This window comes from Cebus imitator, unplaced genomic scaffold, assembly GCF_001604975.1.
Source record: "Cebus imitator isolate Cc_AM_T3 unplaced genomic scaffold, Cebus_imitator-1.0 Scaffold33, whole genome shotgun sequence".
Classification (NCBI taxonomy): Eukaryota; Metazoa; Chordata; class Mammalia; order Primates; family Cebidae; genus Cebus; species Cebus imitator.
The window spans coordinates 196,762-214,206 of NW_016107348.1; the positions used below are offsets into that span (position 1 = coordinate 196,762).

Consider the following 17,445-nt stretch of genomic DNA (forward strand, 5'->3'; position numbering starts at 1 on the left):
TCTGAGACAGAGTCTCGCTCTGTCACCCAGACTGGAGTTCAGTGGCATGATCTCGGCTCACTGCAACCTCTGTCTCCCCCAAGCGATTCTTCTACCTCAGCCTCCTGAGTAGCTGGGATTTACAGGCACACACCACCACACCTAGCTAATTTTTGTATTTTCAGTAGAGATGAGGTTTCACGATCTTGACTAGGCTGGTCTCGAACTCCTGACCTTGTGATCCACCCGCCTCAGCCTCCTTACAGGCATGAGCCACGGCACCCAGCCTATCTTATGTAATTTATTGAATACTGTAATGAAAGTGAGAAGCAGAATGTATGAGTAAAGTATGAACGTGTATCACACTTTCCTACCATCATAAAGTCAAAAAATTTTAAGTTGGCTGGATGTGATGGCTCACGCCTGGCCAGTGATCAGCCTGGCCAACGTGGTGAATCCCGTCTCCACTAAAAATACAAAAAATTAGCTGGGCATCGTGGCAGTCGCCTGTAGTCCCAGCTACTGGGGAGGCTGAGGCAATCAGTTCAAGGAGAATCGCTTGAACCCAAGAGGCAGAGGTAGCAGTGAGCTGAGATCGTGCCACTGCACTCTAGCCTGAGTGACAGAGCGAAACTCCGTCTCAAAAGGAAAAACAAAACAAAATTAAGTCAAATAACAGTGAGAGATTCCTCCTGGAAGATTCTAAAAAGACTTTCTAGACAAAACCAAAAATGAGTGGGAGAAAAGGACAGAAGGAATGTGAGGAGGTGTGTAAGCTGCTGTAAAGCCATTTGAATTGGGCCTCATGTATGCACAACTACCCATATACTGCGTATATGCTACCCAGACCTGGTTAAAGTTACTTCTAAAAGCAGTGACTCATTCACAAAACCCTGAAGACCACATCAAACAGTAGTAGAATGTTACCCTGTGAGGTTCCACACTTACTCTATAAATGCTACATTGACTCAAAACACTTTTAAAACTTACTTGCAGTTGTCCTCAGAATGGATTTTGAGAGAATGAGATTGCACTTGACAGTCAGTTCCTGTTGGAGACGCATATATAAACGCATTACCCACCTTACACACGGCAGCCTGGGCTCCAGGTGATGTCCTTTGTTCACTTCCAAAAATGTAATCCATCGAAGGATGAGTACTCACCCCACAGAGGACATTCTAAAGAATAGGCCACAGGAATGCTTGCTAAAATCAGCTCCTTTACCTTACAGATGTCTGTTTTACACAGAGAGAAAGAAATGCTGCTTAGATTCCCTGTCAGCTAAAATCATGGGAAACATTCCAATCTCCAGCCTACTTTGCCAATAAAATATTGCAACCTTTATTTAAAACAAAACACAACTTGGCAAACCTTGTGAGAAGACAGGCAGAGAGCAGTCCCTTTCAAGGGCCTCATTTATTTACATCAAGTTTAACACTGTTAGCAGTTCACAGTCAGACAACAGAGTGAGAGAATTAAATTAGAAAAACAAACAACCCAAAATATATTACATTAACAAGAACAAATACCTGACAACACTGGTAGTGTGACCCACGACTGATGTGTTTTTAGTTAAATCCCACATTGTCTCACTATGTCCCCTTAGCAATGCACACAGTGCCCGATGCTCCAAACCTCACCCTCCGTGCGCCACACACACACCTGCAGGGCGGGACCTTTGGCATAAATGTTACATGAGTTTTAAATTATCTGAATCCGCATGTTTTAGGACAAAGTTCTGTCAACCACCATGAAATGTTTAAACTTATTTTTACTAAGAGAGCATAAAACTGGCGTTTGTCCACTGACAGTCATTAGAGAATCAGACAGCAGGGAGGGAAAAGTGCAGGGTCTGGGAGGAGATGGGGGTTCCTAGCATGCGGCAACAAACAGCTAAGTCAGACACACCAACTCACAGTCAACACGCCAACCACGCCACTGCTGTTCAGCCAAGGGAAGATCTGAGCGATTCCTTTTACTTATTTCCCCTCTCTTAATGGGCATGACAGCAGAGCAGGCGTGCTTATGGACACAAACACACACCAGCTGCACAGATCTGAGATGCGAGGGTTTTCAAACACATACCCTAAAGAATTGTAAGAAGAGTATGTCATTGTTCCTTTCTAGTTTCTGAATACTAACTGACAACCGGCCTAATCAAGGTGATTTCCCAAGATCTCAAGAAGTTCCTCTCATTACCTAATGGAGTACAGGTGGCGACAGTGAAAAATCGCGTCAAATGGAGGAGAGCTGGTTTGTCTGACTCTCATCTACCAGAAGCATCTCTGTCTTCTAGCCTTCTTGCCACTCACAATACCTGAGGTTTACTGTTGATGACCCTAAAGCATTCCTACTGCCGCAATACCTTCTGAAACAATACATTTGCATATTCTTTTTGTGTTGTAATTGCTGAAAATTAAGTATACATAACGCGGGAAAACTTAAGTCCCATTCTCCAACTAAAGTTTATGGTACCTAATGACAAGATTTAAACCTCCTGCTCTGAGATTCGGAAGCAAATCTAAGCAAGTTCCAACTATACCAATTCCCTGTATTTCCTTTCATAAAGCCTGCTAACATTGGACAGTTTGGCTCCAGCGTGTCCCAAAGGGCTTGTGAGCATGCTCGGAGCCCCCAGGTTCTGAGGGTTCAGCTCAGTAACCTGGAGTGACAGGTAGCAAGTCTGCTCATGTGAGTACAAAGATGAACAAAGAATCTCCCAGAACAGATACAGATGACATGTATCACAATTCTACGCCAGACATGGTGTGGTCTGAGGAGAGTGCTCAGCCTGGCTTTTCCCCTTCAACACACCAGCTGCTCCCTCTGAGTGAACACGGCTTTGCTACTGTGCTCTGGCTAAAAGGTCAGATTTTTCTAGGAGAGGTAAACAATTTCAAAGCTATAGATGTACATGAGGACAAAGAAGTAAGTGCACTTGGAGGGAAGGCTCAGCGAGACCCCGCCAGGGGGGCTTGAGAAACGCAGCAATGGCCAAGTGAGCACTCTCAGAAAACCATTTCAAGTGGGGGATTCTCAAAGATGGGGGCTCTGGGCCACTGTCACCCAAGAAGCTCATGTCTACCAGTTCTAGTTCAATAATCATGCAAAATCAACCCAGCTAAGTCCTTGCCTCTGTGAGACTCATGTCAAGGGTGGCCTCTTAGCAGTTTCTGCCATTCCAAGTCAGCTTCGAATCACGACCTGCCACAGGCCTCCTTACCTGGGAAGAAGTATGGGATCTCCTTATCCTGATCCCACAGGGCAAAGCCTTCCCTCATTTCCTGTCCTTTGGATCTAGAATATTGAGTCAGAAATGAAGGTATCATCTTGGTTTTGTTTTTTTTTGACGAGTCTCACTCTGCCACCTAGACTGGACTCCAGTGGCGTGATCTCAGCTTCACTGCAACCTCCGCCTCCTGGATTCAAGCAATTCTTCTGCCGCAGCCTTGGGAATAGCTAGGATTACAAGCAGACACCACAACTCCGGTACAATTTTTATAATTTTAGTAGAGACGGGGTTTCACTGACCTCAAGTGATCTGCCCGTCTTGGTCTCCCCAAAGTGCTAGGATTACAGGCATGAGCCACGATGCCCAGCCAAAAGGTATCATCTTGTACATACTCAACATATAATACATACCTCCGAGAGGTGGCATGAAAAGCAGACGCTCATCCTTCTGGAGATTGCAGTAAACGTCCCAAAAGACAGGCTGGAGCTAAGAGTTATGGGGGCGAGTGCTCCAGAGAAGGATGCAGCTCATCCCACAGCCCTGAATCCCACCCATGCTTCCCAGTAATGAAGGAGCATAGGGAACGGCAGTGAAGGTCAAGTGAACTACAGTTGTGCTGAACAGGGCAAGTAACAGTATCACTACTGGCTTGCTGGGGGGAAAAAAAAAGCAAGCCTTGCATTAGATTTAAGTCTAATAGCTGGAAAACCCGAACTCCATCCAAATGATATAGATATCTCGACTGTTAAGAGTGGGAGAGGTTTCAGAAGTTGTCACATACTCCTACGGATCCCACATGGAAGCAGGCATTTACAAAGGAAGTGAGCTACTACTGGCTTGATGTGAGCTAAGAGATACAAACCTCTGAAGCCTATCAATCCTTAAATCAAGAGACTCACCTACAAAAAGAGGATTGGTCACAGCAGATGCTTAGGGCACAGAGATGAATCCCAAGTCCAGGTGGAACAATTTAAATGCAAGATGATGAAACTCAAAGGTCAAGAACAAAAATACAGATAGCCCCATCAACCCAGTATGAACTCCTGGGAGAGGGACAGCCTGATACTAACAATGACATCAGTAGCAAAGGGGAAGGGAACAGGAGAGGTCAGAATGAAATGTAGCCGTTAGTCAGAAGTGGCCACCAATGCAATTTATTCTCAAGTATTTTATACTCTAATAGGTGAATTAAATTCAGTTACTCTTTTTAGAAAATGAAAAAGGGAGATGGCAAATGTCGATGTCATTTATAACTAACTGGTAGGAAATCCTAGAAAAGTTAATTCCCAAAGTGCACTGGTTTTATGGCCATCCACCTCCTGCTGTAAACTTAACGAAACTATGCAGGACATAGGTTAAAAAAGACACTGTCAACATCAACAGACAACAAGTCCGCTCCCACCACACTCAGGATGAACGGCCAAGCATACAGTGGACAAACGGACAAATGCTGAAGAGTCAGAGGGCCTCATCTTTCTTGAGTCAAGGTCCCTGGAAGAGCTTCTGTATTCTAGAGTGAGTACACATTCTTAGTTTTTAAAGATTGCAATTAAACCAAAAAATTGGTCCCAAGTTTCAGCTCTGAACTACACCCTTAGCAAAACACTTGCTACACCTGCTCATAGTCGTTAAGCAGTTTCATATTTCTAAATGTGATAAACGACAGAGGTGATTCTTGTATGCCTGCATTTCCAGGTCCCCCACAGGGTCCATCCACATTGAACCAACTGTCTTATCTTTTAAACAGACAATACCACAACCTTATAATTATATTACAGTTGATATTTTCTCAAAGTGCTCTCATATACATTATGTCACAGTCATTAAAATAATGTGAAGAATAAAGTTTTTTTTTGTTTTTGTTTTTTGTTTTTTTTAAGAAAAAGGAATGTAGGACTAACTAGGTTTTTTAAAAACTCAGGTTGGTATTTCTTTACTACAAAGTGCACACTGCTGTGTTGCTGAGGTCTGTCTACAAGAATGACCCCATATAATTTTCTAAATGACTGAGTTCTACCGAATGCTTGCTTTGCTTGTGTTCCCATTACTTCCCATTCAAGGTCAGAGTGTCAGGAGCATGTGCTTTAGAAAGTGTGCAGCACCACACTGGCTGATTGTCTGTCTGAGCCACTTTTTGGCAGTGTCTCACATGGCAGCAGGTATGGTGGAAAGACCCCACGAACATCACATCAGGAGACCTGAATTCTAGCCTTGGCTCTGCCACTAATTAACTGTTCTGAGACAATGGGCAAGTAACTTAACCATCTTCTGCTAGTTTCTTAATCTATAAAGAAAAGGGTTGGGGTACTGATCGTTTTCAGATAGCACTAGGTGTTTGAAACACCTGGAGAAATTACTGGTGAATACACTGGCCGAGACCCCAGCCCACTGGGAATTCTGATCTGGAGTGGGGCTTAACCATCAGTTTGTGTTTTTTTTTTAACCTTAGGGGATTCTGCTGTGCATCCCTAGACTAGGTGTTATAGTAGTTTAACATTACAGAGTGTGCTCATTGTGTGCCAGGCACTGGAGCTAAGTATCTTACAAACATCATCTCATTTAATCCTTACAACCCTGAGGTAGTTACTATTATTATCCCTGTTTTACAATGAGGAAACTGAGGCTCCCAAGGTTACATGACTTGCCTTTTAGACCGGCATTAGAGCCTAAACACGAAACCACTATCTATACTGCATCCTTTAAACTCAAACTCTCCATGACTTTAAATAAAAATGGGCAGTGCCTTAGCAAAGTCAGCATGCTTTATTACCTGGGGACGATTTTACTAGCCAACTTTCAGTTGAATCCTAAGAAGCTTTCTAATTTAAATTCTGCAATGCTGCTGGTAAAGGGTCTCCACTATAGTGACCTCTAGGTACAGCGGTCATCTAGAAAACACTGAATAAATTTCTTGCGGCCGAATTTTTTAAGTCTAATCTCTGAAAATCATGATGGAAATCTACAGGAAAAAATATACACTTAAATTTTACACAAAGCCTTTTAAGGAAATACTTTATGTAAAGCACAACCAAGATGTACTCAACACAAATCACTGCATTTTAAAGTAGGAAATCTAAACTGAAATCACATGATCTATACATGAAAGGGATCACGCAGTTGCAGCAAAGGCATGCATCCAGACACACAGCATAACAATCACTTTAGAAAACTGTCAATGCCTTGTACGAGGCCTTTCCTCTTTGCTTTTAGGGTACTTAAACTACACTTTCAGTTTCTAGAAGCAGTTTTCTCTGCTTTGGACTCAAACCTTTTAATTTACATAAGGGTTTGTGTTTAAGCTGGTCCTTTTCAAGTAGAAAAAGGGAAAACATAAATGCTTGTATAATAAGTTGACAGTGCCTCTTCAACCTGAACCTTGAGCCCTCAACCCCTGAAGTTACATAGTTCAAGCATCATGTGGACGGGATGTGCTCTAAAAGTCAATGCCACCCTTGACAGTGTGGAGAAAAATCAATTCCTTTTATACATTGTGCACCCACTGCAGGCAAGACAGAGCTAGGTGCTGCCCCTGAGTAAGACACAGCCCCACCCCCTACCCTTAAGATTGTTGTTGGGAGAGAAAACCAGGGAGCCTAAATATACTCAGTAGTGTTTCTCCAAGGCTTATTTCCAGAACTCTCAAGGGAAAAACAGAGCCCCTGCTTAAAAAACAAACAAATAAAAATCCCCTGAAAAACAATTATAATCCCTTAACTGCATCCCACGACAGGGATAAACCTAAAAAGCAGCATAATAATATTCTAAAGTTTTAGCTTTCCCATCCTTGACCTTAAAAGGCTAACTGCTAAAACGAGTTCTTCAAGTTTATGGACAAGCATGATGAGCAAGAGTGGCAGGAAGGAAGGTGGGAGAAGGACTGCTGGTTTTTCACATCTGAGTTCTCTTCCAACCACCACGAGGAGATGAACCCGATCACTAGCTGCCTGGGCTGCAGCTGCAGGTGACATGCTGGCGGGATCACCCAGCACCTGCCAGGAATGCCCAGCACTGCTCATCTCCTCTAATCCTCCTGTTAACCTGGGCCTCCTTTGGAGCAGCAATGGTGAAAATCAAGGTTTCCTTTCTTTCTAATGAAAACTCAGTTTTGTTCTTGGTCAAAGATGCCAAACTCTATTCAAAACAGTTTCCCCCTTAGTATTCTTAGCCCAATTAATATACTCTCGGCAATTCTTAATTTCATGAATATTTTCTACTCAGCAAATAAGAGGATGAAAAACCATTCGGCATAACAACACTGCACTAAAAGAGCTTTCCAGAGAGGCTCTCAAAGGGATAGCCGTACACTTATTTGCAACACTCTTGAGAACATGTACTATTACCTTAATTAACAGATTAAGAGATGGGGCTGTGGTTTGACAGTGTACCAATGACAGAGCCAGGAAGAAAACTGCTCAATGTTGAATTCGTATCTTCCTAAGCTACTATTCCTTTGAGAGAATAAAATAAAAATACAGGTGTACTGGGCTCTCCTTAGGGAGGAAGGGGAAGTATTCATAAAGCTTTAAAAAGAGAACGAAGCAGTAATTGAAATTAGACTCAATACCAAGAACATTAATAATACCTAACTCATTAGATTCACTTCCATGCCATCTTAATTAGCTTCCACAACTATAACTAAGTAGCGAAGGAAAAGGCCTATTTTTCAAGGGCAAAGCATATTTAAGGATTAAGTCATTAGGTTTCCAGGGTCTAACTGGTGCTCCCTGAAAAGGACTACTCCTTCAATTATGCATTCTTAAAACAGAAGTGAAATGACAAAATAAATAAAGAATATTCCAAATAAGATCTGTACAAATAAGCACAATGACTGGGTGGGGAGTAGGGAGGAATATGTGCAAGAAGAAATGCATGTGAGAATGATGTGGGGAATTACTCACTTCAAATCCATAGCGAGGGGAATGCGGCTCCCTATTCTCTACCTAGATTGGGCTTACGGTGATAAGTGGGGAGAAAGGTACAGAGAAACAGCCATTAGGACCAAGCCATTAGAGCCAGCTTTTCCTTTCAGTCACAGGCCACCGGGTTTCAAGAAAAGACCATCTCCCTGCTATTTTAGTTGATAAAGAAAAATATACAGCTGCTCAAGTCCTTGGCCAGTATGTCAGTATGCAGGGGAACTGTATCAGAACAGGATTCATTCCGTCGTGAGAACCTGCAGGGACTATTACTTTCAAAATCGACATTGGTTAATGCTCAGAATGCTATCAGGAATAAAGGAAGACAGGCTGCCCAGCAAAAGACAAAGAACCACTAGGGAGACCCCCGTACTCATGGTTTACAGACAGCCACCAACAAGCAGGAAGCCAATCCTGGTCCATTATGAAACAATATACCAGACTGGGAGAAATGACTTCTGCTAATCTACACAAGATTTTATAGGAGAAGGTTTTCAATCTCCCTGACCCAACTTTCCAGCATTCTTTATTTCCTGCACCAACCAATACACCAGCAGAAAACAGGACAGAGGCATTCAGAGAGGGCCACATTTCCCAGCTTTGTGTTGTAGCACTCTGATTTGCAGTTCTCATTACAGCAGCAATGCCCTTGGGAAAGCAAGGCTAGGGGTGCTTCCAACAGCCTGAAACAAAAATTTCTCTTGGTACATTCCCAGCTTTCCTTTCTTCTGTCTCACCAAACTCATTAGGTAAATTGGAGCATAATCACCATGAGTATCTACTAGAGCCCCAGGTCTGGGCACAGCTGCTGCGGCGTTGCTGAGAGCAGCCCTGCCTAGCACCTCCCAGCATTCCAGGTAGGGATGGGCTGCATTGCCTTCCCTGTGACATACATATGTTCCCTGATTTTCCAGTGCAGTTTCCAAGCCTGTCTACTACTGCCTTGCCCCCACTTAATTATTTACCTCTCCTATACTTTTGTAGTTAGCTTCTTATTTTTGAGATGAAACTGTAAACGTGAGAACTCAGGGATCTGAGGTACTTCACATAAACACACTCAAGTATGAGTCATTTTTTGAAAACAAGAACACAGGAAAACAAGTCCCTTTCCCTCTCCCCTCAGAAATGTGTGCATTTTCCCACCAGGCTAACAGTGGCTACCTCTGTACCACATCACTGATTTCCTGTACACATGACAATAAGTTATTAAGGACAGGGTTTGCCCCGGGCACACCAGCAGCTGCTGAAGACACCTGCAGCTCCTGTAGGCTGAGTTCCAGTTTGCTCACAGCCTCTCGGAAGGCAAATTTGTTCCGAGTTTGAGGGATGCAGTCCACGTAGCCTGAGCAGTAGTCGAGCAGCTGGTGTCCAGTGTCGACCAGCTGGCTGTTGGGCACGGGTTCCGTGATTGCGCTGGACAGTAGGTCAGCACATTCCAGCAGGGCCTCTTTGCTGATTTTGTCTGCTGAGATTTTCTCAGCGGCTTGTTTGGTTTTTCTCAGGGCCACTTTAGTACCTGCTGTGCCGTTGGCCATTTTGGCGGGCGAGATGGAAGATGTGGGCAGAGGCACTTGAGGTGGAGGCACCACTGGCCTCCCAGTTTTCCCACTGATGGGCACTGCGCCCGGAGCTGCCTTCTTTCCTCCTTCCTGTGTTTCTGATGTGGACTGTCCTGCAGTCGGGGCAGTCGGCTCTTCCGTAGGGTCTGAACATAAGGACGAATGCTGCAGTAGTCTCATCACTGGTGGTGGGGGTGGGGCACACTTTGGTTTTACCCGTCGGGGTCGGTCCTTGTCTCCAGAGGATGTAACCTGATGCTCAGATAACAGCTTGAATTTATTCCCCTGAGAGTCTGTGCCAATGAGCTGCACGTCAGCTGGAGTGTGTTTCAGAGTGGGTGAGATAAGGACTGGTACTTTGTGGTTGTGAGTGGTTGGGAGGACAGCGGCAGCCTTGGCTGGAGAAGACCAGCCGGGCTGCTCTCCATCCTCTGGGACTCCAACCATCCCAAGTCGTGCCCCACCATTCTTCTCTTTGCCCTTGGGGGCAGCTGCCACTCCAGCCACTCCCACCCCTGGAGAGTCCTTCTCTGTAATGGCTAGATCCCCAGAGGGGGTTCTGGGAGGAAGAGCTGTGGCTCCTCTGGGCAGTAACTTGGCTTTTGGTCTCTCCCTGGTTGGAGCAGCACCTTCCTCTGATTTTTTTGGAAGCATGTCATTGGCCCTGTCCACATTCTCTTCTGGCTGAGAAGAGGTGGACACTGTCCTTTCCAGCTGGAGTTTGGACCTCTGGCAGTTCCTGGGAAGGGTCATTGCCATCCTATCCTGCTCTGGAAGCCCTGAGGACATGGAAGATGTAGAGTTTGACCTTGGAAAAGGCTTGGAAGTGTCATCACTGGCTGTGGGTTTACCTGCTCGTAAGCCCAGTGTCTTTTTGATTAAGCGTGGTGTAAAGAAGCCTGTGATGCCAGACCACCCACCCCCAGCAGTGCCACTGCCCCCACCCCCACCACCGTCGTCATTACACAGGTTCCTCTGTGCAAAGCTCCCCCCATAGCACTTGGGTGGCACCAGATTCGCCTCTTGCTGGGCAGGAGTGAACGAGAACCCATCAGCATGCTGTAGAGAAGCAACAGATGAGAAGTTACCCGTGAGTTCGTATTTCTTATGGGGCTGATTCTCCATTTCTCGGAAGGAGCTGCTGCGTTTGGGGGGTGTAGGAGCATTTCTCTTTTTCATGAAGGAGCTGAAGAAGCCCCCCTTCCTATCCCTGGTGAAGCATGTCTCTTTGGCATCTTCCAAGAGGCTACTGGGTGACTTGTCTCTTTGCTTTCGAGGCAGTGCTGGGGATCCACTGGAGGCCTGTGCACCTCTGATGAACCCTGATGAGAAATGGCCGATCAGTAACGTGAAAGACAAGAAGTGAATCTATTACAGTTGAGTTACCGAGGCTGCGTTCTAAGAGTTTTGCCAACATTTATCAAATGTCAGGCATTGGCGGGACTCAGGGGCAAAAAATAAACACATTATCACTTCACAGCGACGGGTGTTGCAAATGTGATGTGGGTTACAAATGGGGGGAGATAACCTGCTGGTTATCACCTCGACATTCATCCTTTCTTTAAAAACCACTGCGCAACCCGTTCCCTTCTATCAGGTTCAGCAACGTTTCTGACGGACCTGTAAAGATGACCTACTTAGAAACCCAGAGTTAAGGAGATGAAACTGGAGGCAGAGTTGTATGATGGATGGATGGACAGATCAGGACAACTAACACTGGCAATGCAGAGCCAAGGACTCAGAGGTGGGTGAAAGAGACTCCATGCTTCCTCAGGGAAGAGGGGCATGAAAGTGGACAGAAAAGCCTCATATCCCACGCTTCTTTCAACAAGGTAGTTTCTATTTTGATTCTAGCTGCCTAGGGACCCATACCTGGTGCTAAACTGGAAGCAGAGTTTTCTGTGGCATCATCCAGTGCCCCTTCAATGTTCTCCTTGTTCTCTGCCTGTTTCTTCAGTGTCCGAGTCTTGGAAGGAAGTATAGGTAGCCGGGGCAGGTATGGAACAACAGATGACGAGGAGGCAGCTCTCCCAAGCTCCTCAGCTACTTCTGTGAGGAAGACAAGGGGACTGATAAATAGAACAATTTCGTAACAGAGAAAGGGAGTTCTTTTCAGAAAAGGCACACAGCTGAGAAAGAACTGACAAGTAGAGAGTACTAAAATACATACACGGAATCATAAAATATGTACTCTTCTGTCTTCTTTTGCCCAGTTATCATGTCTGTAGATTTGTCCACGCTGCTGCATGTGGCAGGGGTTCTCACTGCTGTGTAGTATGCCAATGTGTGAATATACCACAATCCACCTGTTCTCCTCTTGATAGATGTTTAGGTTGTTTCTAGTTTGGGGTTACCGTGAATACATTGCTAGCACCATCCTGCTATGTGTCTTGTGGTAGACAATGTTATGCACATCTGACTGACATAAACACAGGAGAACTGGTGGATCACAAGGTATATGGGCATGCAGGTTTATCAGGTCCTGCCAACCTGTCCCTAAATGGCTATACTATTTTGCATGAAAGCTCTGGTTACTCTGCATGCTTGCTAAAATTTGATGTTATTATTTTTCAATTTTTTGGCTTGATTTTTTTTTTTTTTTGAGACAGAGTCTCACCCTGTCACCCAGGCTGGAGTGCAATGGCTTGATCTCAGCTTACTGCAACCACTGCCTCCTGGGTTCAAACGATTCCCCTGCGTCAGCCTCCTGAGTAGCTGGGATTACAGGCACCCGCCACCATGCCGAATTATTTTTTTTATTTTTAGTAGAGATGGGGTTTCACCCTGTTGGCCAGGCTGATCTCAAACTCCTGACCTTGTGATCTACCTGCCTCGGCCTCCCAAAGTGCTGGGATTAGTATTACAGGCATTTACAGGCATGAGGCTCCTCATGCCTGTAATCTCATGCTTCATATATATATATATATATATATATATATATATATATATATATATATGAATGCTTCAGAGATATATATATATAAGAATATCATTTTAAATATTCAGCTATATGAATGTAATAATTTGCAATCCACTAGATATTTAAGTTGTTCATAATTTCTCACTATTATAAACTACACTCTGATGCAATGTCCTTACAGTTAAATCTGTGTTTATATTCTTAATTATTTCCTTAAGATCTATTTCCAAAAATGGAATGTCTGAATATTGTTTTTACAGCTTGGTTCTGCTTTGTAGATGCGGTTCAGGGAGTTAGAATTTTTTTTTTTTTTTTTGAGACGGAGTTTTGCTGTTTGTTGCCCAGGCTGGAGTGCAATGGCCCGATCTCGGCTCACCGCAACCTCCGCCTCCTGGGTTCGAGCAATTCTCCGGCCTCAGCCTCCCGAGTAGCTGGGACTATAGGCATGCACCATCATGCCCAGCTAATTTTTGTATTTTTAGTAGAGACGGGGTTTCACCTTGTTGACCAGGATGATCTCGATCTCTTGACCTCGTGATCCACCCGCCTCGGCCTCCCAAAGTGCTGGGATTACAGGCTTGAGCCACCGAGCCCGGCCCTAGAATTTTTTTTATACTTATTTTTTTCCTTTTGTCTTTCCTACATCCTAAATATTGATGCTTAAAGAGCTACCAAACTTACTAATGTTAAAGGGAGGATGAATAAATTTCTAATTAAAATACAATTTCAATTTTAAATATATGAGACACAAAGATGCACTGAAAACAGCAAAAAAGCAGCACAGCAACAATGAAGGTCAAAAATTAATTCAGTATCATGAAACAGAGTCCCAAACCACAGAGGCTGATCGTTTTCGAAATGTAATTACCATTATCATCACCACCACTACCCAGAACTAGTCACCAACAGTAAATTCTACAGATTCTTACCTTCAGAAATGCTGGAGTCATGGAACATGGTTTCAAAAGCTTGGTGTGTTTCAGCAAAAGAGGGCCTATCAGCAGGGCTCCACTTCCAGCCTACGTAACGGACGAAGAAAATATTAAAAACTCCTTGCAGAAATTCAATATCCAGTGGTATGTCTAATAATGAGTTCCATGCCTCATCATGTGTACTTACTTATTAGACACATGTCACAGCATGTTCACAATGATAGCAACATAGTCACTTCTCAGCTCTAGATTCAGAGGTATAACGAACCCCCCACCCCCTTTTTTTTTTTGAGATGGAGTTTTGCTTTTGAACTCCAGGCTAGAGTGCATTGGAGATCTTGGCTTACTGCAACCTCCGCCTCCTGGCTTCAAGCAATTCTCCTTCCTCAGCCTCCCGAGCAGCTGGGACTATAGGCATGTGCCACAACACCTGGCTAATTTTCTGAATTTTCTCCATGTTGGTCAGGCTGGTCTTGAACTCCCAACCTCAGGTGATCCACCTGCCTTGGCCTCCCAAAGTGCTGGGATTACAGGCTGAGCCACCGTGCCCGGCCAACGAACCCACTTTCTGAATTCCTTTTTTCTTTTTCTTTGAGACAGGGTCTTGCTCTGTCACCCAGGCTGGAGTGCAGTGGCACGATCTCGGCTCACTTCATATGCTTATTGGACATCTGGATATCCTCGTTTATGAAGTTAAAGTTAACCTTTAACTCCTTTCCATGTCGATATATCCAAGAAGGCCGGGCATGGTGGCTCACAGCTATAATCCCAGAACTTTGGGAGGCCTAGGTTGACAAATCACATAAGGCCAGGAGTCTGAGACTAGCCTGGTCAACATGGCGAAACCCCATCTCTACTAAAAATACAAAAATTAGCTGGGTGTGGTGGTGGGTGCCTGAAATCCCAGCTACTCAGGAGACAAGCACAAGAATCACTTGAATATGGGAGGTGGAGATTGCAGTGAGCCAAGATTGCACCACTGCACTCCAGCATGGACCTCCTCGGTTCAAGCAATCCTCCTGCCTCAGCTCCCCAAGTTGCTGGGACTATGGGTGTGCAACACCACACCCAGCTAATATTTGTATTTTTATAGACAGGATTTTGCCACATTGCTCAGGTTAACTTTTGAACTCCTGAGCTCAAGCAATTGCGCACTTTGGCTTCCCACACTGCTAGAATTACAAGTGTGAGCACCACACCTGGCCATGAACCCACTTTCTAAGGCTGGTGCTTCTATTCAGCCTCAGCTCCTATTCCTTCTACTAAAGGATGAGGAGAGACGGGAAGATGGTTTAGAAAATGGCAAGTTTTCTTCCATTTGAAAATGGAAAAAGTAAACCCTGTCTTCAAACTCAGCCTGACCATATAATCAACTGTACGTACTCAGTAATATAAATGGATATCAAAAAGGAGGAGCTCAGAGTTCACTTTTGACAAAGTACAACAGAGAACGTCAATGTTCAGTGAGAAAAGAACACAGACTTATGTTCAGACACAACTGCAATTCAGGCCGGGCACGGTGGCTCACGCCTGTAATCCCAGCACTTTGGGAGACCAAGGCAGGTAGATCACTTGAGGTCAGGAGTTCAAGACCAGCCCGGCCAACATGGTGAAACCCTGTCTCTACTAAAAATACAGAGATTAAGCTAGGTGCGGTGGCTCACGCCTATAATCCCAGCACTTTGGGAGGCTAAGGTAGGTGAATTACTTGAGGTCAGGAGTTTGAGACCAGCCTGGACAACATGGTGAAACCCCATCTCTACCAAAAATATAAAAATTAGCCATGTGTGGTGGCAGGCACGTGTAATCTAAGCTACTTGGGAGGCTGAGGCAGGAGAATTGCTTGAACCTAGAGGGTGGAGGTTGCAGAGACTGCGACACTGCACTCCCTCCAGTTGGGTGACAACGACAACAATTAGCTGGCATGGTGGAGTGTGGCTGTGGTTCCAGCTACTCAGGGGCTGAGGCTTTAACCCAGGAGGTGGAGGTTGCAGTGAGTCAAAAATCACATCACTGTACCTCGTCCCCCACCCAGCAACAAAGCAAGATTCTGTTTCAAAAACAACAAAAAACAAAGCAAACAAAAACAACAACTGCAATTTAATTCACTACTCACTTCCCTACTTTTTTATCTGTAAGCAATCAGGTGCTTCTGTTTATCCAACACAGAGGTATTTGCAGCATTCTTCATAGTGTTTAGCAATCACTTTTATCCAGTTGAAAGCAGCCCTCCCCATCTTAAGCTATAAACTCAATCTCTTATCTTATTAAATATGCAAATGTCTCTGAGAAACTGGGCCAATATTTGGGCCATAATAAAAACCATTCTTGGGATTCCAGAAAGACTCAATGCTATATGGCTGATCAATGATAAACTCTTTAAATGTCATAAGGCTGGATTCAGTCAAACAGCACTGAGAGGAGAAAAGTCTCTAATTTTGTTAACTATTCTGAACTGCTAGCTTATGCTTTCAAAATTAAAGCATGCAAAAATACTCACATGCTCTCATAAGTTCATAAACTTTCGGGGGGCATCCCTCAGGCTGTTCCATTCGATATCCTTTTTCCAGTAGGTCATAGACCTGAGACAGGTCAATACCTGGATACGGTGACATTCCATAGGTAGCAATTTCCCACAACAGTACCCCAAAAGCTGCATAAGGAATTTAAAAAAGCACTTAGTGTTTCTCCTCTGATTATTTATTTTACATAATTAGGTAATTCTCTTTCCAATTTTAGATAACATTCACACCCTGTTACAACAATATTAACACAGAATATACTCTTATCAACTCTTACAGCATGGCTTGTCCTTCTAAAATATTTGCCACAGGCATATAATCTCAAAACAGTTTTATTTAAATTCCCCAATTTTTATTTAGATTTCCTTTAATACAGTGGGTGAAAATAAACTATGACCATGTAAGAAGTTGGGGCGTAATCCAACTATTCTTAGAAAAGTCTTTGATATACAGTAGTCACCCCTTATCCATGGTTTCATTTTCCATAGTTTGTTACTCACAGTCAACCAAGGTCGAAAAATAGTCAATAGAAAATTCCAAAAATAAACAATCTGAAAGTTTTAAACTGCATGCTGCTCTGAGTAGCACGATGAAATCTCAAGCCACACTTTTCCATATCCACACCATAGATGCTACCCACCCCCTAGCCACTGAGAAGACCTCTCAGTTATCAGATCAAAAAAAGATGATATATCCAGAGCTTGACGCTATCCTTGGTTTCAGGCATCCAAGTGGGGGGGTCTTAGAATATATTCTCCGAGGATAAAGGGGAACCGCTGTATTTAATAAGTATAACAGTTTTAAACTCAGCTAAAATAAAAAGATTGATTTAAAATCAGATAAAATTCAGAGCAGAAAAAAATTTGATTTTGTCACAGTTATTTCAGTTTGAGATTTCCAGTAAAAAGTGACTTACAATCCTATGACTATTTCTATTGGCCCATAATCCAAATTTCCAGATCGTTCAGTCTACTAAGCTTCTACCACGTCATATTGCTTCTCAGAAACAAGATCAGTAAGGACAAATTCTAGATGAAACCTCCTCACACTTCCCTTGAAAAGAAAGCTCTGTGACACAGTACTTTGCAAATGTGTAATAAAACCTAACGTGAGTCTAGGCGCAGAGGCTCACTCCTGTAATTCCAACACTTTGGGAAGCTGAGACAGGTGGATCATCTGAGGTCAGGAGTTCGAGACCAGCCTGGCCAACATGGTGAAACTTCGTCTCTACTATAATGACAAAAATTAGCCAGGCATGGTGGTGCATGCCTGTAGTCCCCTGCTTCTTGGGAGGCTGAGGAAGAAGAATCGCTTGAACCTGGGGATGAAGGTTGCAGTGAGCTGTGATTGTGCCACTGCACTCCAGCTTAGACAACAGAGCAAGA

At 44.0% G+C, this 17,445-nt stretch overlaps 1 protein-coding gene across 4 annotated transcripts in view; it reads right to left on the reverse strand.

The window, feature by feature from the left end:
* Window positions 1-1,296: 1,296 nt before the first annotated feature.
* The window catches only part of ABL2 (ABL proto-oncogene 2, non-receptor tyrosine kinase), a 131,154-nt gene continuing 115,005 nt past the window's right edge, over window positions 1,297-17,445 (reverse strand). For 2 of the 4 annotated variants that reach the window (XM_017524426.2, XM_017524427.2), the window contains exons 8-12: window positions 16,039-16,191; window positions 13,536-13,625; window positions 11,559-11,735; window positions 10,775-11,008; window positions 1,297-10,465 (exon numbers count right to left, since the gene is read on the reverse strand). In XM_017524426.2, coding sequence (XP_017379915.1) covers window positions 9,285-10,465; window positions 10,775-11,008; window positions 11,559-11,735; window positions 13,536-13,625; window positions 16,039-16,191 — 1,835 coding nt within the window. In that variant the 3' untranslated portion in view covers window positions 1,297-9,284. Of the gene's footprint in view, window positions 11,009-11,558; window positions 11,736-13,535; window positions 13,626-16,038; window positions 16,192-17,445 lie in introns of all 4 variants that reach the window. The other 2 variants (XM_017524424.2, XM_017524425.2) reach the window with 2 other exon arrangements.